The following is a 23,553-nucleotide window of genomic DNA, read 5'->3' on the forward strand; positions in this document are numbered from 1 at the left end:
TGGTGAAGTCGTTTGGCTTCCAGAAGATAAAACTCATTTGGTTTCCAAAAGATCAAACCGGACAAGTTCTACACAGATTAAATGGTGAAAACAGGAATTTTAGAAGTCCTGGATCAGATGTTATGGAACTTCTCTGGTTTCCTGGATGAGACTTGACCAGAGGTGGGGAAACATTTGGGGTTTCCAGTGGATCAAAAATGCAGTGTTACATCTGGCCTCCAGTTAATGGAAGAGGATGAGTTTTAGACCAGAGGTGAGGGAACTTGTTTGGTTTCCAGTAATGGGGATTCCTGCTCTGGTTCCAATGCATCTCCACTGGTTGGTTCTTCAGTGCTGCTCACAGTGTTGGAGTCTACAGGAGCCTCATCCTAACCAAACACACAAAACAATAACATGTTTAAGTTTGAAAGGTAACATATAGTCCGGCGGCTTAGGACCAGATTTAAGAATAAAGGGGACACGCCGGACAAAAGCACCACATTTCTTCCACATGCTCTCTATCACCATAGGTTTAAATTTTTGGTAGGAGCCACTTCATCAAGATTGTGGATCGGAGATGGCACCCATATAAAGTCTATGAGAACCAGTATATCTTAAAAGGTCAATCTTGGTGTCAAAATATGCATTTTCTGGGTAAAGGAATCATTTAAAGCTATTGAGAATATCACTAGAGATCTGACATGAGATTAAAGCGTTCCCTTGATTTTTTTTTGAGCAGTGTACATTGCAGCTAATCCGCACTCTCCCGTGAACATTGATTCATTTTCAGCTCAGGGTGAAAATGAACATATCTATTTGATCAAATAATTATCTAGTGATATTCTCAACAGCTTTAAATGATTCCTTGACACAGAAAATGTATATTTTGACACCAAGATTGACCTTCTAATTGGCTTGGAAGATATAGAGTTTCTCATAGACTTTATATGGGTGCCATCTCCGATCCACAATCTTGATGAAGTGGCTCCTACCAAAAATTGAAACCTATGGTGATAGAGAGCATGTGGAAAAAATTTGGTGCTTTTGTCCGACGTGTCCCTTTTATTTGGCTAAGCCACCTGACTAATAAGAGAAATTGTCACTTTTTGCTGTTAACTTGTAATTTAATGTGCTTGTTTTTTAATTTTTTATATTTGTCTTGTTTTAAAGTTTCCAAAAAGTTAAAACATGGCAAAAACAGCTTCGTGTTTAAAAGGAGTTACTGACAAAATTAACTTAAGCTATTTTGAGGAACACAATGTTTTCATGAAGTAACCATCAGTTACTTCTGCTTTAAGGTAATAGGTGATACAACTCAGTTCCTCTTGTGTAACATGTGTGTGTGTGTGTGTGTGTGTGTGTGTGTGTGTGTGTGTGTGTGTGTGTGTGTGTGTGTGTGTGTAGTGTTTGTGCTCTTACCGTCACCCAGGGGTGAGACAGGACCTCCTCGGCAGTGTAACGAGTGTCCACGTTCACCTGCAGCATCTGACTAATCAGCATCTGAGGAACAGGTCATGTGACCGTTAGCAGCCTGCAGTAAAGTGTCTGAATTCATGTTTATGTTCTGGTGGAATTTAACATAAATGGTGTTTAGATTATAGAGTTGGGTTGATTTCCGGTTTAGCCCGTCCGGTCTAGGACCTTAAACCGGTTTTATTTTTTGCCATCTGGCAAATTAAAAAAGTAGCCGACATCCACAACCTGTGCCGACATCGTCACGGTGATAAATCCAACAAAAGTTGGACGTTCCTAATCTAACTCGGTAAAATCAAGGTCTTTAGTTGGTAATGTGCAATGCATCATTGTACACTGCAAAAAAAGAAAAGTTGGGTGAACTCAAAATTTCAAGGCAACAAACTTCGAAAAAATTTTAAGTTGGACAATTAAACTAAATATTTTAAGTTTTGTTTTTGAGTTTGCTCAACTCTGAATTCAGATTTTTGTCAACTCAACTGTAAGTTGTACTAACTTATAATTTTACATTGTAATAACTTTTAATCCTTACTTCTGATAACTTCTGCAATGTGTTGAATTGGCACGATCGTAACGCCGCTATGAAATGTTAGCTAATGTTGCGAACACAATTTTGAGTTAGCATTGATACGCTAATGGCTACTCTTGTAGCTGTAACAAGCAGCGCCGCTAGCATCAGTTAGCCGCTAGCGTCAGTTAGCCGATAGCATCAGTTAGCCGCTAGCATCAGTTAGCCGCTAGCTTTCACTAATGACCGAATTTCACAACAAAGAAATAAGAGTTATAAGAACTATTGTCCCTTGCTGTGAACCCCAACTTAAAGATATAAGTAACAACAACTCACCAACTTGTTTTTGAGCAGACAACTGGCTTCCTTTGCTGTGCTAACTTACATTATTGCCCTAAATATCAATAATTTATATTTCCAAGTTTTACCAACTTAAATCACTGTTTTAGGCCAAAAAACACAAGTTGGCTTTTTTGCAGTGTACATGAATTTATCAACAAATATACTAATTCAAAAGGTTAAACGACAACAAATAGACGATGAGCCAGTATTTGACACTAGATTCTGCAGACACAACTCACTTAGCACTAAAAAGACTCAACCCAAGCCTTTATTACTTTAAGGGTTTATAGTAGTTTTAAGTGAGCGGTACCTTGGCTGGGAGGCTGATGGTGTCCCAGTCTGGAGACGGGAACTCCAGCTTCCCTCTGAGGATCTGATCAAACAACTCCTCCTGCACATTATTCTCACTGAGGAGGCAAACACGAAGGCAATATTATGAATTAACTACACTAAAATGACCACAAATCATTAGCAAACAGCATTAAAACACATTCATAATAAAATGAAACACACTGTACAATAACAAATAGTCTGGTTCATTACATACCGTCATTATGCACTTTATGTGTTCTTTATGCACACTGTTCATTGCACCTTATTTGTTTCACAGCACAAACATTTGTATACTGCATATTCATATTTATTCTGCACTGGAATTCTACTCCTTAATACATACTCCTTCTTTAGACACTTTATTTTTATTTTTACATTATATTTTATTGCTTGAAGTATGCCTAGTATAGGATGTTCTTTTTATTCAATTGTGTTGTTATTGTCTCTGTGTGTAATGCTGCTGCTACACTGTAATTTCCCAGCTTGGGATAAATAAAGTATATCTATCCATCTATCCATCTATCCATCCATCCATCTATCCATCCATCCATCCATCCATCTATCCATCTATCTATTTAATATAGTAAAAGTAAGCATTGTTTACTCATTCACTGACCTTCTGAATGGAGGGAACCCACACAGCAGGATGTAGGTGATCACTCCTGCCGCCCAGATATCCACCTTCAGACCATAGCTACACACACACACACACAACAGTTCAATATTTAAATGTCTTTTCTTCCCAACAACTAATATAATAATGACTGAAAACTGATTTTCTCACCCAGTTTCAGCGATGATCTCCGGGGCGACGTATGTTGGCGTGCCACACACGGTGTACAGCGGTCCCTCCACGACGGTCGCCAAACCAAAGTCCCCCAGCTTCAGTGACTTGGTGCCGTCTGGGTACTCACACACCTGCAGATTAACAACACAAACGAGTAGATTTAAGGCCTTTACACACTGTAGATGTGACGGATAAACAACACCAACATGCAAAATACACTCCAGCAAATATTGTTTATGTGTGTTTGTACCAGCAGGTTCTCTGGTTTGATGTCTCGGTGGACGATGTTCATCCGGTGCAGGTACTTGATGGCTCCGGCCAGGTTGAACACCATGGCGCTGGCGTCGCGCTCGCTGTACTTTGTGGAGGAGGTGATGGCGTCGAACAGGTCGCCGCCCTGCATGAGACAGAGGCATGAAAATATTCATTGAAATGTTTCTTCTTATTCTTAGTTGCACAAGACTGGGATGGGTACTGAATTCGGTACTTTTATAGGTACCGTCCGACCGAATTCCGTCGGTACTACCGAGTACCGATTCATGTAAAATCAAATGGTACCATGTTTCGGTACCTAAACGGCGTTACCTTTAAACTGATCATTTATTTCAACCCGTTTTGATTAACAAGCGTGCTGACGATCGCACTATTTTGTCTTTTTTCATTTACCTCCTCGTCTGGTCCTGTCTGCTCACAGCGGCCACTAGCTGCTGCCCTCTTCCACCCCGGCGCAGAGACGAACAGCTGGCTCTCGGCCTGCTAGCCGCCAGCTGCTATCTCTCCAATGTCTCTACCCGGGCTTGGCCTTCGTCTGCCTCCAGATTGGACCTTCCTTACTCCGTTTGCTCTCTCCATTCTTCTGTAGACCAGTCATTAGCAGCTAGCAGCTAGCTGCTGCATCTCTGGTCCTCCGCTAATACTCCGCTCTTCAACTCAGGAATATTACCTGCCACTTTACTCCAAACTGCCTCGCTGAAATTAAATCCCTCAGACTCCTGCGTCATCCTCGATATGTGCACAGAGCAGCCCGACTCAACTTTGTTTATTCCAACCATGCCACGCCCACAATACTGTCTGACCGGTGCTGCGCCGCACAGCTACGACGTCATCACAACAAATCACACGTGCACTTGCAACCTTTTTTTATTTTCTCCTCCATGCTTTGCCACCTGAGAGCGCTCCTCTGCATTCTTTGATAACACTGCAACCTTCATGTAACAAAATGCACGTTCGCTCAACAATAAGGCACTGCTCATCCTGGATTTTATATTGTTTTGATATATTTTTTAAGTTTATATTTTGAGAAATAAATATGTTGAATTGAAAAAATTTGATTTTATTATTAAACAAATTAACATTTATTACCACATAAACAAACGCAAAAGTACCAAAAATTGGTACCGTTGAGTATTATACTATATAGTAGTATCGGTTCAAATGTGAAAGGTACCCATCCCTACACAAGACAAACGGGAAGACGAAGAGGCACCTTGACCAGCTCCATGACCAGGAACAGCTGACTGGGCGTTTCATCCACCTCGATCAGCTGGATGATGCTCGGGTGGCGAACCCTCCGCAGCACCGCCACTTCGTTTTCTATCAGGTGCTCCTGTTCACACAGACACATACAGTCACTCTCAAAACATTGAAAATCAAACTTTTAACAACCTAAAGGTCTGAAAAATTACTTTTTTTTTGCATTAAATTACTGCAGGTACTACATTTACAACATCAATATACAGTAGTTAGTTGGTATAAATGGTTGTGTTACCTTCCCACAGCAGCGAGCTTTATCGATGATCTTCAGAGCGTACTCCTGTCCCGTCGACCTGTCAATCAAAATACAGCAGGAACTTTAACGATAGTCCAATCAAAATGTGAATTCTTCATAAAATTTCTGACGCTCCTCACCTCTCCACGCACTCTTTCACCACGGCAAAGTTTCCGTCTCCGATCACTTTACCGACTTGGTACTTGTCGTTGATGATGGAGGAAGAAACGGAGCGGTTACCGTTCACTGTGAGGAGAAGAAGAAGAGGGCTCGTTTTCACTTTTAGGCTTCACAGATTTGGGTGTATAAAAGAAGTGGGCGTGGCCACCATGGTGTGGCGTCTTTGATTTGACTCCATCAACTCTACGATACCAACCAGCTTCAACAAACAAGTTCCAGAGTTTGACATTTTTGAAAATTCCCTTTTTAACTCAGAAAGGTTTTCTGTCCCATTTTCACACTTTTCTGCTTCAGAGGTTTTCAATCTTTACTGTTGTAGTATTGACTTCCCCTCGGAGAGTAAACCGCCACTTCCCCTTGATGCTCGAGGCTTTCAAGCTGCAACTTTTTTTTATTTATTTTTTTTTAGAAATATACTATTTAATAAGACACCTGAATACTTCTTCAACCAATTGCAAAGCAAAAGGAAACAGACACAACCATTCCACCAGGAGTGCCAGCTCAGGTCATTTAATACCTCCAACACCAAGAACAAACACATTCAAACGCACATTTATCTATCGTTCAATAATGTCATGGAACTCTTTGCCAACTAAACAACTGACTCAAACTGCTGCAGGGTTTTTTTTAGTCTTTTCTTAAGGTGCGTTTTTAAAAAATTAACTCCGATACTCAGCCTAAAAACACTGGGTCGTTCAGTTTTTGTTGCATGACGCATATAATTTATAAAACTGATTTTAAGATGTCCAGACTCCCGAAAGTGCATTTTTTAAGCCCCATTTATTCTTCCAACAATGGAACCGTCACTGCCCACATTCTCCTTTATGTTGGATGGGTTTCATCCACTAAAAGCAGCTCAAAGTCAAGTTTCTGACAACAACAGACATGGTGGAGAAAGTCGTAATAATTAACCTCTTGAGGCAAAATTAGAAGTCGTGTTGTAGACGTCTGTCATTAAATACATTGTGACGTTTCCATAATACCTCCTCAAAAAGTTTCACCATTATTTAAAATAATATATAACGCCCCACGACTTCCAGTGGCACTGTTCTATTTTGTCCATGTACATAAGCTTTTCAAAAATCATGCATTAATATTAGGGCCGGGACTTTAACGCGTTAATTAAGATTAATTAACTACACAAAAATTAACGTGCTAAAAAAATTGACGCATTTTAATAACACTTATTTTTGCACCGCGGAACGTTTCTCACTGGATGAGTTTCAGGCGGACCGATTATACTGGAGCACCAACTAGCGTTCATGAGTCGAGACAACAACAAACCACAGTGAACGTGAACAGTGTACGTTTTAAAAGTATTGTCGTTTTGTCCTTTAACGCTAGATTTCTCTAACAATCTCACAAAAAATGTAAATTCATGGTGAATGTATTTTGGTTTTCCGACCCTGATACAAACAGATTATTTGTGATAAACAACCTTCCACCGTGGTGTCGTCTGGCTGCTCCGCCTCTCCGTTCACATCTGTGGAGGAGGCTCGACGAGGAGACACCTGGAGAACCAAACAAGAAAGATTTATTTAATGTGAGAAATAATTCTGATCAGAAAGAGAGAAAACTAGTGAAGACAGGATTAAAAAATGACAAGTGAGTTTCTCATACAAGATTTAAAGCTCATTTAACTGCTGTTTTGAAATTCTAGTTCACACACAAATACACTTTTTTATCATGTTCATTTTTGTTTTTAATTGTTTTTGTTATCGTCATTATAACTTGTTGATGTTATACAACGCAAATGACGGAAAAAGACACAAAATGACAAAAAAAGACACAAAATGACCAAAAAAAGACACAAAATGACAAAAAAAAGACACAAAATGACAAAAAAAGACACAAAATGACAAAAAAAAGGACACAAAATGACTAAAAAAAGACACAAAATGACTAAAAAAGACACAAAGTGACTAAAAAAAGACACAAAGTGACTAAAAAAAGACACAAAATGACCAAAACAAGACACAAAATGACTAAAAAAAGACACAAAATGACCAAAACAAGACACAAAATGACTAAAAAAAGACACAAAATGACTAAAAAAAGACACAAAATGACAAAAAATGACTAAAAAAGACACAAAATGACCAAAAAAAGACACAAAATGACAAAAAAAAGACACAAAATGACAAAAAATGACTAAAAAAGACACAAAATGACTTACAAAGACCTTTGTACCCTTTCAAGCTGTTCATTTGACTTGAACTGCTTGAATTTCAATAAAAAACTGGGGTGTTCTAAAACTTTTGACCATTAGTGTACCTTTAAGGAATTGGTTTAAAACATTTAAAGATTAAATATGTATAGCACTTTGTAAATGGTTAATAATTGGTTTATAAACCATCTATAAACATCATTTAGTTGGTTATTGTAAAGTGTTACCAAAAACATATTTGGTTGGTGCTAAAACCTTTGAATGAATGAGTGAATGAGACCTTGAGGCTGCGTGGCGTCCCGGGGCTGGTGGGGGAGGGGCTGGACCTGGACGACTTCACCGCCGACTGGGATCCTGAAGCTGGATTGGCTAAACACACGAGAGAAAGGAGCCGTCTGATTGGTCAAAATAATCTGGTACCAAAACCTACAGGAGCGCGTCTGGGTAATGTACTTTACTTGAGTATTTCCATTTTATGTCACTTTATACTTCTACTTCACTACATTTTGAGGCAAATATTGTACTTTTTACTTCACTACATTTAGCTGACAGCTTTAGTTACTTTCCACTTGAGGTTTAACATAAAAAACACAAAAAATGTAGGTGATTAGACACTTTTTAAAAAAAAACGTGTAAAAAACAGTGTATTAAGTAGTCAATATGAGCTATTCTACCTTGAGAAAATGAAAACACTGTATACATAAATGCATCAATAATAATAATAATAATCGAATATAATATTTGGAATATATAAAACAATCTAACTGGCTCCATGCTGCATAACGAGTACTTTTACTTTTGATACTTTAAGTACATTTTGAATGCAGGACTTTTACTTGTAGTGGAGTAAATTCACATTGTGGTATTAGTACTTTTACTTAAGTATAAGTATAAGTATAAGTATAGTTTCGAGGTCCCTTCTGGTTCTCACCTGGGCCTGGAGACTTTGTCCTGGGGAGGCCTCCTTTGGGGGGAGTCTTGGAGGAGGAGGAGGAGGAGAAGCCGGAGCCGCTGGGGGTCTTGGGAGTTGGAGTTTTCGTTGCGGTGGTGGAGCGAGTTGCTTTGGTTTTGCATTCTAAAATAAAAAAAGAGTTTCACATTCATTCTAATGAGGAAGTGTGATGTCACCATGTACCAACCGGCAACATTCTGTTGCTACGGCAACCGCTGCTTAGGCCTGTCACCATAATTACTAAATCAACTTATCGTTCGACATATAAAAATGGACACAAAAGTTTCTTTCTGGACTCAAAATATTGTTGTTTACATGGGTCACTTTTTTTTTTTTTTTTTTTTTTTTTCTGGGGACCATGAAAGTCTGGAGATTTTTTTTTTTTTTTTTTAATAATTATTTTTTATTAACAAATAAACAAAGAAAAGAACAGTGGATTACTTATTAGGAGCCACAATATGAAAACAAAACACTAAAACACAATTCTAGACAACAAAGACTTAGTTAGTTATTTTAATAATAAAATAATATAATACATAATGTTTATCTCATTGCAATGTTTTGTTAACAGAGCCTAAAAGTATATTTTATCTATTTTGGTTGTGGTTTATTTAAGTTTTATTTATCTAGGATATTTTGATATTTCTTTTCCACATTTCAATTCCAATGTTAAATATTCTTGAGATTTAAAAATTCATTGCTGTGGAAAAGAATGTATTATATATCATTATCGTTCTGGTTTTCTAGATCAGTAGTTCTCAACCTTTTTGAGTCGCGACCCCCAATTTAACATCCATGTTGTCCACGACCCCCGCTCACTGAACACAATCTCACACGCACAGTTCAGATCACCCAAAAAAAACCCCAAAAGAAACAAAATGACCAAAAAAAGGAAACAAAATGATCAAAAAAGACTCAAAATGACCAGAAAAGACACAAAATGACCAAAAAAAAGACACAAAATGACACTAAAACGAAAAAAAAAATGACCAAAAAAGACACAAAATGACTAAAAAAAGACACAAAATGACCAAAAAAAACACAATATGACCCAAAAAAGAAACAAAATTACCAAAAAGACACAAAATGACAAAAACAACACAAAAAGACCAAAAAAAGGAAACAAAATGACCAAATAAGACACAAATTGACCACAAAATGATAAAAAAAAAAGACACAAAATGACCAAAAAAAGACACAAAATTACCCAAAAAAAGACATTAAGTGACCAAAAAGACTAAAACACATTAACACATGAACACTTTAACACAGTGGAGACAGAGCTGACTTCCAAAATGATTTGGCGACCCCCAGAAATCATCTTGCGACCCCAACTGGGGTCCCGACCCCAAGGTTGAGAACAACTGTTCTAGATAACCAAAATCATTATAAAGTGTAAAGTGTAAAAATGTCTAAATATCAGCTCTTAAATTAAACTCTTATCAGCTATTTTTGTTGTTCTCACTATATTTGTCCAAACAAATGTACCTTTAGTTGTACCAGGCATTAAAATGAACAATAATACGAAGAAAACAATGATCTAATACTTTTTTCCATGACTGTATTTGATATTTATCAACTGGAGCTTTGGATAATATGTTTAATATCAGGTGCTTAAATGTCAAAACAATGGTGAGTGATTCTAGACGTTCTCATTTTTTTAGTTTTATCCTAAAAGAAAATAATAAATGAAGGTATTAAAATGAGATTGTGTGTCTCACCGTTAACAAAAGCCGGCGTTTTGCTGCAGTGTGTGAGCACAAAGTCGTCCTGAGCGTAGCGGAACTTCTCCGGCCCGCACGCCATGAAGACGTCATCGTCCCCGAAGAAATCCTGCAGACAGGTCAGCTACACACACACACACACACACACACACACACACACACACTTTAATCAAACTTTTGGTAAGAGTGAAGCGAGTGAGAGCAGACGACAGCTGGGATCACATTATTCAGCAGCACTCAGAAACAAATACACACTGTGCTGTCTAAGAACTGTCTTGAGGATTAAATACAAATTGAACCATAAAATGTCCCAGATTTAAACAGAGAGATGAACAGGTGAAGGAAAAAAAGGGATCAGCAGAGGACAGATTAAAATGAGAGCTACACAGAATCAGCCACTGACAGTCAGGCACTTGTTTGCTTTCATTTCAAAATTCACAGGTGGGGGCATTAATATTATTAGGGCCTCGGGGCAATCGCACCGAGCACTGGTCCCATACAGCAATAGCTGTAGGGACCAGTGCTGCACTACTGTTATACTGTGGATTTCTTCTTATTCCTCATAAGTCGCGAAAAACTGCCCAAAATTTTGCATTGAAATGAATGGGACGGCCGACAAAAAATGAGCGAAAAAGAACAATAATTGGAGATTTTCAAACGTCTACTTCTCCGGCATAATTTCACCTAGAGACTCCATTTAAACTTTAAACAGTAGACACAAGTCTTGTGTATTGGCGTATTAATCCACGTTTCGATAGGTCATATAGTTTTTTATCAATCCCTGTTCAATGACCATGATCATTTTTGGAGAAATTCTGAGATTATAATGGGTGTGTATTGCACGGAATGTTCGTGTCACAGTGTGTGATGTCATCGCTCAGAGTGTAGAGGGAGAGAAAAAACTGTCAAAAAATAAATTTTAAAACTGCGCTCCAGGCCGCAAATTCCACTCTACAGAAATAATTTATACATAGAAACGTAGGAAAATTAGTCTTCTCACTCACAATCCTCTGGTAAAGCTGTCAGAGTTATAGTTTGGGCGTAGGACGCACAGATGATCCACCAACACCACCAACAGCCTCATTGGCTCCCATATTAAAAACGCAGGAAGATTTCTGAAGAAGGGAAATTTAACAGTATTTTTAGATCGCTCTAACAAAGCTATTTTTTCATTTTTCTTAAAAAAAAAACATATGTAGACGTTCAGGAAGAACTCAGGACGCTCAAAGTGAAGTCGGATCAATGATAGGTATTATGGTTTTGCCAAAAATGCTTTCTGTTCGAGGCCAGAAATTCCAGTCCACCTCTGGCTGCTGTCACTGAGCCGGAACAGGTGCCAGTTAATTCTGTTGATTGCTTTGATCTTTGATGTGATTACAGTTACAGATACACACACACACACACACAGGTAACTTTATGCGATTTTCGCTACACACACACACAAATGCTCCTCCAGATACATGTTTCTCACACACACACACATACACATATTTTGAGGTTAAAGGGCATAGTTTGAAATCTCTGAAGAATCTCATCATAGTGTACACACACCGGCAGTAGCCCCCGTGGCCCTTTCAATATTTCCCCGGAGGACATTTTCTAGTTATTATTATTATTATATATTTATATTAATATATTATATATCATATTATTTTATTTATAATTATTTATAATTATTTTAATTATTTATAATTATTTTCTTTTATATTGTTACTATTTATGAAATAAAGTAATCAATCTATCTATCTATCTATCTATCTATCTATCTATCATCTATCTATCTATCTATCTATCTATCATCTATCTATCTATCTATCTATCTATCTATCTGTTGAGGCCCCAAAACACATTCTCAGGAGTGTTTCTTTGTGGGTTTTAAATGATAACATCACACCTTCTTCTCTTTTCTCCCTCTCTCCTCCTCCTTTACTTCCTTTCCTCCCTCCTTTTATCCTCTATTTCACCTCTCTCCGTCACTCCCCCCACCCTTTTTACTTTTTACTAAACGCCTCCGGAACTGCAAAGTCTGCGTGTCTGTGTGTGTGTGTGTGTGTGTGTGTGTGTGTGTGTGTGTGTGTGTGTGTGTGTGAGAAGCAAGGACGGGTCTGTAACTGGGTGGCTGGTTACCATGGTAACCACACTGCAGTGTCAATGTGTGTGTGTGTGTGTGTGTGTGTGTGATGGGGTCTCTGTCCCGCTGCTTGAAGTGGCTGCACAAACTGAAAGGACAAAGCGAGGACATACACACATACACACATGCACACACACACACACACACACACACACACACACACACACACGCGCGCACACACACACACATTGTTTCATTCAGACTGACTGGGTCTGAAAGAAGTCTGAGGCGGACTGAGAATAAAAGCCTTGCTGCTTTCAAAATAAAAGCCTTTAATTAAGAGAACACTGATCAGTATTTCTGTTCTTCAAAATGGAATTAAATGGAAATGTCATTAAAATATAAACTTAATATTAAACAACTGTTTTGTAAAGTTTGTTATCACTTTCTAGTTGAAAGAATACTTATTAATGCATTATTTAAGGTTTTGGGTTTAACTTCTTAAAAAACAAAAAATTCAATAAAAATTTAACTTATTGAAGGTTGGTAACATAAAAAAATACAGTTTTCTACAATCTACAATAATGTCTTAATTATTAAATGCTTGTTTCAAATTTAATTTCCTATTATAGTGGACCAAAAACAATTTTCTGATTTCCAAAATTGACATTTGGGGCGTACAAAGTTTTAGCTTCCTAATCCTGTGTGACTTTATTTAATTGAAAACTATACAAAGACAATATATCCTATCTTAAACACATTTTTTTTAATATTCACTGTGAATTCTAAATGTGATGCTTTCTGTTATATAATGTGTGTTTTAAACTGCATCACAAGTTTTTAGGAATTTGTATACAACTCAAATATATAACATAGGTGTCGTCGTTTTTTCACATGTTAATGCAGAAAAAAAAGCATATTCAATTTTATAATATAGTATTAGAAAATTTTAAAAAAAATTGTAAAGAGAAAAGTTATTTAACTAATAATATTTAAGCTGAATATATATCAGTAAGAACCATTTAAGAAATAAAAAAAAAGCTCAGGAGTAATACTGTAATGATGCTCTTATTTTGAAGGTAGCAGGTGCTTTTACTTTCTCGAGGCCGTTGCTGCTGCAGTAACATGAGTAAATATCTCGTGTTGGTGGTTATTGTGTTCAAATCTGAGCTGCAACAACTTTCAAATATGTCACTCTTATCTGTAACTTCAAAGAGAGAGAGTGTGTGTGTGTGTGTGTGTGTGTGTGTGTGTGTGTGTGTGTGTGTGGTGTAAAAATAGCCCTAGCCAGGGAGTGTGTGTTACGTTTAAATCCACCATTCTTAACTCGATACGAGTTACACAAAAGGGTTGGAGAGGATCAGAGCAGATTCAGACTCATAAAAACTGACTTTAGCTGACAGTGGCAGCTCCGCGGCTTTAAACAGACGCCACGTTTCACTGAAATACCAAATATTAAGCTTCAAAAGAGACTGAACTCACTGTCCCAACACTTCACACTCATGAAATATATCTTAAAGACGCTTTACTATACTTTGCTATACTGAGTTTTCCATTAAAATGCTGTACTCTAGATTGTTGTTTTTCACTGGGTTTGATTCTACTGAGCAACTGACATCACTATAATTAACTACAAAATTTCCTCTGGGGAAATTCTGAAAGGGCCACGGGGGCTACTGCCGGTGTGTGTACACTATGATGAGATTCTTCAGAGATTTCAAACTATGCCCTTTAACCTCAAAATGTGTGTGTGTGTGTGTGTGTGTGTATCTGTAACTGTAATCACATCAAAGATCAAAGGCAATCAGATCAAAGCAATCAACAGAATTAACTGACACCTGTTAATGTTCCGTAAGAGTGACAGCAGCCAGAGGTTGACAGACTTGGAATTTCTGGCCTCGAACAGAAAGCATTTTTGGCAAAACCATAATACCTATCATTGATCCGACTTCACTTTGAGCATCCTGAGTTCTTCCTGAACGTCTACATATGTTTGTTTTTTAAGAAAAATGAAAAAATAGCTTTGTTAGAGCGATCTAAAAAAACTGTTACATCTCTCTTCTTTTAGAAATCTTCGTGTGTTTTTAATATGGGACCCAATGAGGCTGTTGGTGGTGTTGGTGGATCATCTATGCGTCTTACGCCCAAACTATAACTCTGACAGCTTTACCAGAGGATTGTGAGTGAGAAGACAAATTTTCCTACGTTTCTATGTATAAATTATTTCTGTAGAGTGGAATTTGCGGCCTGGAGCGCAGTTTACAAATTTATTTTTTGACAGTTTTTTCTCTCCCTCTACACTCTGGCGATGATGTCACACACTGTGACACGAACATTCCGTGCAATACACACCCATTATAATCTCAGAATTTCTCCAAAAATGATCATGGTCATTGAACAGGGATTGAAAAAAAAATATATGACCTATCGAAACGTGGATTAATACACCGATACACAAGACTTGTGTCTACTGTTTAAAGTTTAAATGGAGTCTCTAAGTGAAATTATGCCGGAGAAGTAGACGTTTAAAAATCTCCAATTATTGTTCTTTTTCGCTCAAAATTTTGGGCAGTTTTTCGCGACTTATGTCCCTAAACAGTCTGTGAGCTGCATAAATCGGGTCTGTCCAAATCTGTGTCACAAATTGTAAAACTGATGAGAGAGAACACCTCCACCCCTCAAAAAAGGCTGTGTAGTTCTATAAATCAGCGATCCATTGGATCATTTGGAATCAATGATAGGAACTCTCAACCTGGTTTTTAATTCAGACTTTTCAAGAGTTAAACCCAACATCTCCTCACCTGTTTGCCGTCCAGCGTGTAGAGCCTCTTCACGGCGCCCGAGTCCAGCTTGATGGCCTCGGTGATGTCGGCGAGCACTTGTTCGAAGGAGTGCGCCGTCTTCTTGTTCAGCAGGATCCGGACCGCCTTGCGAGGCTTCACGCCGCTCCGGATCACCGTCACCAGTTTGGGCTTGATGAAGTCTTTGCTCTCTCTGCCCTCGCGGCTCTCGGGGCGCTCTTTGGAGGGTGCGGCGCCGGTGCTCGCTGACACCCCCGCGGACGCCGTGGCGGGCCGACCGGAGGCGGCGGCCCCCACGGCGGCGCCCGGCTTCCAGCTGGGGATGGAGATCTTGGCGTAGTCGACCTTCCGGTAAGGCTCATTGGAGGCACAGACGTAGCACTCGCCTGATAGAAGAAGACAAGAACAAGTTAGAGCCACGATTATAAACACAGACTGTAATCAAACAGAATCCTTTCAGTTGGGAATCCTTTGTTAGTTAGGGCCTCGGGGCAATCGCACCAAGCACTGGTCCCATACAGCCCCGAGCACTACTGTTATACTGTGGATTTCTTCTTCTTCCTCTTCCGGACGCAATTTCGTCCCGCTACTAGTCCTACAACTTGAAGAGTTGCAGGACAAATTATATATCAAAACGTGCGGTTTGATCGGGATCGGTGTGCTATTACTTTTCTCTACAGAATACAAATTTTTTGCGACATATGTCGCGAAAAACTGCCCAAAATTTTGCATTGAAATGAATGGGACGGCTGAGAAAAAAGGAGCGAAAAAGAACAATAGTTGGAGATTTTTAAACGTCTACTTCTCCGGCATAATTCCACCTAGAGACTCCATTTAAACTTTAAACAGTAGACACAAGTCTTGTGTATCGGTGTATTAATCCACGTTTCAATAGGTCATATAGTTTTTTATCAATCCCTGTTCAATGACCATGATCATTTTTGGAGAAATTCTGAGATTATAATGGGTGTGTATTGCACGGAATGTTCGTGTAGAGGGAGAGAAAAAATTGTCAAAAAATAAATTTGAAAACTGCGCTCCAGGCCGCAAATTCCACTCTACAGAAATAATTTATACATAGAAACGTAGGAAAATTAGTCTTCTCCCTCACAATCCTCTGGTAAAGCTGTCAGAGTTATAGTTTGGGCGTAAGACGCACAGATGATCCAACAACACTGCCAACAGCCTCATTGGGTCCCATATTAAAAACGCAGGAAGATTTCGGAAGAAGGGAGATGTAACAGTTTTTTTAGACCTCTAGGATAATCACAGCCTCATGAAACTTTACAACCACAAACTAGAGACCTAGAGCATTCAGAGGATGGATGGCTGACACACTAGATTCACAATAAGAGGGTTTCTCAGTAGTATACAGAACCTTTATGCTCACAATCCCTGGTGTCCCTTAAGGTCTTTGTGTATTAGTGTTATATTTTAAAAAGGGATTTTGACCATTTTTTATCAATTATCAAGTGGTCAAAAATGCTTAACTGGTATTGGCACCAAATCTGTGTCACAAATTGTACAACTTATGAGAGAGAACACCTCCACCCCTCAAAAAAGGCTGTGTAATTCTAAGAGTTTAATCAGTTCGTTACACTTATTATACTTATAAAAACACCATCTAAGTTCTCTCTTAATGGACAGTATTTCTGCACCGGGCTGGGTTTAACAAACGCTCAATTGAACCTGACAAACATTAAATTAGTCTTCTTTGAGTGATGTATCTTTAATAAATTATAAATTCATTTTAAGTTGATAAATAATTAAATCTCTCAGGCCGGTTGCAGCCAATCACATGTACAGTAGCCCACAGTCACTCTCCTGTTTTACCTTATATGGTTAAAATGGCTCACCTCCTCTCTCTCTCTCTCTCTCTCTCTCTCTCCTCTCTCTCTCTCTTTTTCTTTATATCTGCCGGCACAGCTCACTATCTTTTCTCTCTCTACCTTGTCAGCCTCTGTAACCCTCACACACACACACACACACAAACACACACACACACACACCCCTTATCCCTATAACACTCTCTCTCTCTCTGCCAGGTAATGTGACCTTGTCTCTCCAGGTGCTGACTCTCACTCTGATATTCAAACCAGCTGGAGGACATCTCTGGGTTTTTATTCAAATATCTGACTGACTCAACCACAGAAACATGAAACACCTTCTGTGTGACCAGCAGAGCAAAGCACCAACACCTGCCACGACAGGACACGTGAAAATCTAAAAAAAAACCAGCATTAAAAAACATGTTTTTAAAAAACATCACTCTTGATCTACACTGATGACTACAACAAGTATCGCACTGATGGTCGCTCTTACGACCATAAAGCACTTGTGTCCTAATCAGGCGGCGGTGTCTGAGCATGGAGGCCAACCAGGAAGTGCATAAAGCCTGCAATTCACCGAAAATTCCAGTAGAGGGTGCTAAGTTTGGCTGCAAAATAAATCTGTCCATTCATTTCAGTGCTAAATTTGAAAACTTCTCACTTGATTTATTGCCTCAGAAAAAAATTTCAGGGACAACACTATGGTCTCAATCACTAGTAAAAAATCTTCTTCAAGACAATTTGATGTCAATAGTTCTAATAATGGCCCCATTTAGAAGAAAATAGAAGATAAAGAATCGTATGATTTGGGGCGGGGCTACCTTTGATTGACAGGTCACTAACAAGGTGAGCCGTCATCAGGAGAGAAGCAGAGCAATGCGTATCCACGGCAACGTGTCAATAAAGTTATATATCACGTTATATAGATAGAAAAGAGGACGTTTAGCGGTTTGGTCTCATAACTTTGACCCTTTCACTGTATTTTCATTTAATGACAGTTTTGTTCAGTAAAAATGTCTCAAGACACTCCAAGGAGTCGCTGCTCAGTTTTCTGAGGTAAGAAAGATACATTTTGTTTTTGTTTTTTTGCTAGCCAAAACTATCATCCCAGTTAATGCTAACATGAATTAGCAGCAGCTTCTCTCAGTCAGGTTTAGGTGTAGAGAGGCTGTAGTCAGTGATCAGATCCCTCTCCTCCTCCACAGTCCAGATATGGTCTGCTTCCTGTATCAGAAACAAGATGGCGACGCAAGATGGCGACGAGTATAACGCTGAACTCGAGGCTTCCAACGGGCCACAAACCGATGGGTGACGTCATGGTGACTACGTCCATTATTTATATACAGTCTATGGTCCTAATGGACTCAAACTTAACCCACGGCACTTACTCTTGCTATGTTTCCTGACTTCATCCTTGCTTGTGTTGTATTATTATTATTATTATATATATATTGGATGAAAGCGTCCAATGCTAAATGACATTGTAGAATTGTAGAAAACTTGAATCAACGTCTTCAACCTGAACCATCCTGAGTTATCTGACAATGTGACGAGTCATTAAAGTGGTGATGGTTCCTGTCTTTATCTCGGTTGAATCCACAGAGAAGTCGTGAATGACGAGTTTCCCACTTTGTAGTTCATTAATTCCTCAAAGTGCTTACAGAGTGATGCATCCGTGTTTTAGTTCGTCCCTGGCTGAGCAGCTTCCTGACTCTGACGCTCATTAGTGGACATTACAACCAGTCACACATCAATATTGATGATAAGTGATGTTACTCAGCCGCCGGTCTGTTTCTGTCTAAATGACTTTAGACAGACAGGAAGAGCAGACACACACTGGACTTTAGTGGTTTTATTACAGAGAAATATGATTATATGATTCCCCAAACCTTCAGGCTGTACCATTATCTGGACGGACATTAAATTCCACTTCTGTACAAAATGGTTTTTAGAGCTTAATTCCCAATATAAAATAATTTTGAGACCATACTTCCTTTAAAAAACCCTTGTTTTACATGGCAGCCCAATGGGAGTCCAGTTGGGTAAAGAAAGGATGGTTAACGTAAGACTTTCTGCAGGTGATGTACACACAAATAAACAGTGGTGGAATGTAACTAATTACATTTACTCAAGTACTGTACTTTTTTGATTTTCATTGTACTAATTTTGAGGTACTTGTACTTTACTTGAGTATTTCCATTTTATGTAACTTTATACTTCTACTCCACTACATTTAGAGGCAAATATTGTACTTTTTACTCCTCTACATTTAGCTGACAGCTTTAGTGACTTTTCAGATCGGGATTTAACATGAAAAACATGATCGGTTTAAAGTTTAAAGTGACATTTTCTAAATTAGACCTCATAAAAGTATATTAAATAGTTAACATGAGCCCTACCTTTAGAAAATAAAATGCTGCTTATATAAATGCATCAATAATAATCACCAAATCATATATTGAGAATATATTTAACAATCTGAGTGGGGTCATTCTGCAAAACGAGTACTTTTACTTTTGATACTTTAAGTACATTTTGATGCTGATACTTTTGTACTTTTACTTCAGTAAGTTTTGAATGCAGGGGTTTTACTTGTAGTGGAGTAATTTCATAGTGTGGTATTAGTACTTTTACTGAAGTAAGGAATCTGAATACTTCTTCCACCACTGCAAATAAATAATTAAAGTTTGTTTGCCTAACAAAGATGGACAGAGCGGAGCGGGAGGAGACAGCGAGGAGGTTTAAAGCGGACGGATCAATTGATCGATTGATGGGGAGAGAGAGCGACAGGCAGTGAGGACGATTAAGACTAAGTGGTAGTTGACCGTTATGTAATGTTACAGGACACCAGAGGTCCATTTATTCCTTTGGGAGACAATCTGGTGGGCGGAAAAGACTGAAAACACCAGAAAACTTTGATTTTTGCCTTCATTACAAAAAGAAAGAAAGGTTTTATTCACAATGAGCTATTCTTACTATTCTTATACACACAATAAACCATAATCCTTTAAAAAAAATGTGACAATAGGAACAATTCATGGCTATATAGCTTCACTTCACCAGATAAACTCCAAAGTATATTTATATACACTACCGGTCAAAAGTTTTAGAACACACCAACTTTTCCAGAATTTAATTGAAAATGATGCAGTTTAATGTCTCAGTCTACTCTGAAATGAATGCACATTTGCAACATTTAAAATTCTTTATTGAGCATGATAGTGTTTTGAAAGTAAAAAAAAAAGATTCAAAATCACATTTTATGTTGGACTAAAGGACTAAAAAAAGACACAAAATGACCAAAAAAAATACACAAAATGACAAAAAAAGACACAAAATGACTAAAAAAAGACACAAAATGACAAAAAAAAGACACCAAAAGACACAAAATGACCAAAAAAAGACACAAAATGACTTACAAAGACATGAAAAGAATTCAAAAATGGACAAAATAGCCCAAGACTCCATAGAGTTAAGTTGTTAACCCATTTCTTGTTCCCTGAAAAAGGCCTACTTGTATAATACTGAAATGTACATTATTTTTCAGTTTTGGTTAAGCTTACCTTTTTTTATTTACCTCTGGCAGTTCACCACTTACCTTTGGACCCTTTCAAGCTGTTCATTTGACTTGAACTGCTTGAATTTCAATAAAAAACTGGAAAAATCGTGGTGTTCTAAAACTTTTGACCGGTAGTGTAAGTTAACTGCGAATAAAAACAGTAAGGAGGAAGTTGTGAGTCCTACCTTCCACCAGCTCGTCCATACTGGTGATCTTCTTGTTGCCATCTATAGTATAGATTGCGCGCACTCCTTGCGGCAGGTGCAAATTATCGGCCAATGAGCGCGTCAACTCCATCAGCAGCGCATCGTAGGAGCGGAACCGGTCACTGGAAACCGCGTACACCAAACCCTTGAAGTACCGGTCCCCGTTGCGGAAGAAGCGAACCTTCTTGGCCCGTTTCTCCGAGGTGAGCGCCTGCAGGGTTCGGGTCCGGTAGTAGCTGCAGTTGGCGCTGTGGGCGGGGCTCGGGACCAGGCTGCTGCCCCGGGAGCTGGGCCCGGACCCTCCGCCGCCGCCAGCGCTGCCGGTGGACTCATCTCTCTTGGTGCGGGTGGAGCGTCCCCGCCGAACCTTGTCGCGTTCGTCAAAGTGCTCCAGCTCGAGGGTCTTACTCAAAGACATGGTGAATACTGGTCCGGTATCGATAAAAAAACAAACCCTGCTACAAAAGATTCATCTTCCAACGACGACAAACTGAGACTCTAATCCTGCTTACCTGGTTCTAGCTTGTTCGGGCAAGAATACCTTTACGTTTCAGCTTGTACCTGGTACCTTTTCGAGCACCAGGGTCATTTTATAATCCCATTAAGAGCCTTTTTGCAGACACAGTAATGGTCTTCAAAATATGGACATGGAACCAGTAAGAAGACTAGTAGGTAACCTGTACCTGGTCCTGGCTGTAGTACCTTTTATCCTAAATGAAGTTCCTGTAATACGAGTAAAAAGGTAGCAGATGTAGTCCCTGTGTCCGCCAGGAGATCAGGTAACCCTGTTGTAAATCCAGTGGGATCTTATTCAAAACCTTTTAATACTGAGAACAGTCCTTTACAGTCCTTTTTAAACAGTCCGCTCCACTAGAAGAACCTTCAAATTCAGGTTTTTCTCATTGATGTTTTAATCCAGAGGGATCAGGTTCTGGCTAAAGGCCGCTTTGGCAGTTCGATGGCTGTAGATGGACTCTATCCATGGAGTGGAACTGAAATTCAGATTTACTGTCTACCGGATTGGTTTGCCCTCGCAGTGACCTTCCTGCAGTGTCTGTGACCCAGCGGTCCCCGTTAGAGATCTGGCACTAAACCCAGTACATTACTGGTACGAGCCCGTTGAGTCCCAGCAGTCCCGCTTTACACCTGGCACGGCGGCTTGTAATCCTGGTAATCTGGCTGGTTCTGGGGTTGTTCTGTCCAGTCAGGCTTCCAGCATCCTCAACATCCCTAAATCACTGATTTTTTAAAAAAGAGAAGACAATCAAATGGTTTACTGACAATATAGAGCTGATGGATATGAAACAACCAGCACATTCAGCCTTTAAATATCTCTCCTGGTGCAGTAAGAGAGCAAGACTTGTACTGAATGCAGTAATTTGGGGATATTGATCACAAATTTGCATTTAATTCAGCTTTGATTTTAACTTCCTTTGTAAATCATCAATACCTCTGCATCCCATTGCTCCTGCATGCACATTACACATTATTGATGTGTTCCAGTCAAATAAAACATGCAAAAGAGGTTGTAAGTGAACCACCTTGCTCTAGTGAAATTAAATTTCCTGCAAGGCCAGAGTGAGAGATGTCCATTGATTTGCATTTAAATTTAACGCACCTGAAGCCAGGAGCAAAGAAAGAGCTCGTGCATCAAATTATTATAAAACCTGCGCTGTTTGTCTCTCTCTTTATGCAATAAATATTAAAAAAAATAACATAGACTTCATCCATCCATCCGCCCAAACATGCTAAGCTGCTGACAGCGCCATTCAAACACACACACACACACACACACACACACACACACGTACAGGGAGGGAGGCACCTACCGATAATGCCGTGAAACCGGTTTGTTGCTATGGAGGCTTTCTCCTCTTCTCCCCCGCCTGTGCAGGGGCAGGGATCGGTTCTGTTCCGGCCGGATCCAGGCGGACTGAACCTGAACCGCAACGACCGAGAGCCGACCCGGTCCGAGCCGGTCCGGGTTCAGGGATGCAGCGGGGGCAGGCTACACCGGCGGAGGACCGGGATGCACCGAGACAGGCGGCGGAGAGTCAGCAGCAGCATGGCCGCTGCAGCAGAGGGAGGAGACACCGGCTCAACAGCCCCCCCCCCCTCCTCTCCTCCTCTCCTCCTCCTCCTGTACGTGATGACAGCGTCCCTCCCTCTCTCTCTCTGTCTTTGTTTAGCTCGCTCTCTCTCTCTCTCTCTCTCAATTCAATTGGCTTTATTGGCATGAAAAAAAGATAACAAGATAAGGAAAGCAATATTTACAATAAATTATTATAATTCTGTTACAATCTAACTGTCCCAGCAAAAAAAGAAGAAAAAATAAAATAAAAAATAAAAACAAAACTCTCTCTCTCCCTGTCTTTGTTTAGCTCGCTCTACCACTCTCTCTCTTTCTCTCTCTCTCTCTCTCTCTCTCTCTTTCTCTCTCTCTCTCTCTCTCTCTCTCTCTCTCTCTCTCCTCCTCTCTCTCCCCTCTCTCTCTCTCTCTCTCTCTCTCCCCCCCCTCTCTCTCTCTCCTCCTCTCTCTCTCTCTCTCTCTCCTCCTCTCTCCTCTCTCTCTCTCTCTCTCTCTCTCCTCTCTCTCTCTCTCCTCTCTCTCTCTCCTCTCTCTCTCTCTCTCTCTCTCTCTCTCTCTCTCTCTGCTTTGTCTCTCTCCTCTCTCTCTCTCTCCTCTCTCTCTCTCTCTCCTCTCTCTCGCGATTAATAGTAGTGAGATGTTGCTAAAAGGAAGTGATACATTTATTTAAAATATATTAAAAGTCATGAAATGTTGATGAAAGGAAGTTTTTTTAGAACAAAACATTGCTAATATTGTAAAAAAAGAAGTGAAAAATGACATTTTTAAGTAAGTAAAGTAAATTT

General features: G+C 39.4%; 1 protein-coding gene across 1 annotated transcript; it reads right to left on the reverse strand.

Moving 5' to 3' along the window:
• Positions 1–81: 81 nt before the first annotated feature.
• On the reverse strand, positions 82–22,739 carry LOC131989107 (serine/threonine-protein kinase DCLK2-like). Its single transcript, XM_059354289.1, has 16 exons — positions 22,509–22,739; positions 20,659–21,917; positions 15,086–15,471; positions 10,211–10,337; positions 8,469–8,612; positions 7,818–7,906; positions 6,809–6,881; positions 5,331–5,436; positions 5,191–5,248; positions 4,909–5,028; positions 3,673–3,819; positions 3,420–3,553; positions 3,252–3,329; positions 2,613–2,709; positions 1,399–1,479; positions 82–368 (listed from the first exon to the last, which is right to left on the reverse strand). The coding sequence occupies exons 2-16, from the start codon at positions 21,095–21,097 to the stop codon at positions 243–245; spliced, it is 2,205 nt and encodes a 734-aa protein (XP_059210272.1). The 5' UTR covers positions 21,098–21,917; positions 22,509–22,739; the 3' UTR covers positions 82–242.
• Between the last annotated feature and the right edge of the window lie 814 nt (positions 22,740–23,553).

Source organism: Centropristis striata, chromosome 17, assembly GCF_030273125.1.
Source record: "Centropristis striata isolate RG_2023a ecotype Rhode Island chromosome 17, C.striata_1.0, whole genome shotgun sequence".
Classification (NCBI taxonomy): domain Eukaryota; kingdom Metazoa; phylum Chordata; class Actinopteri; order Perciformes; family Serranidae; genus Centropristis; species Centropristis striata.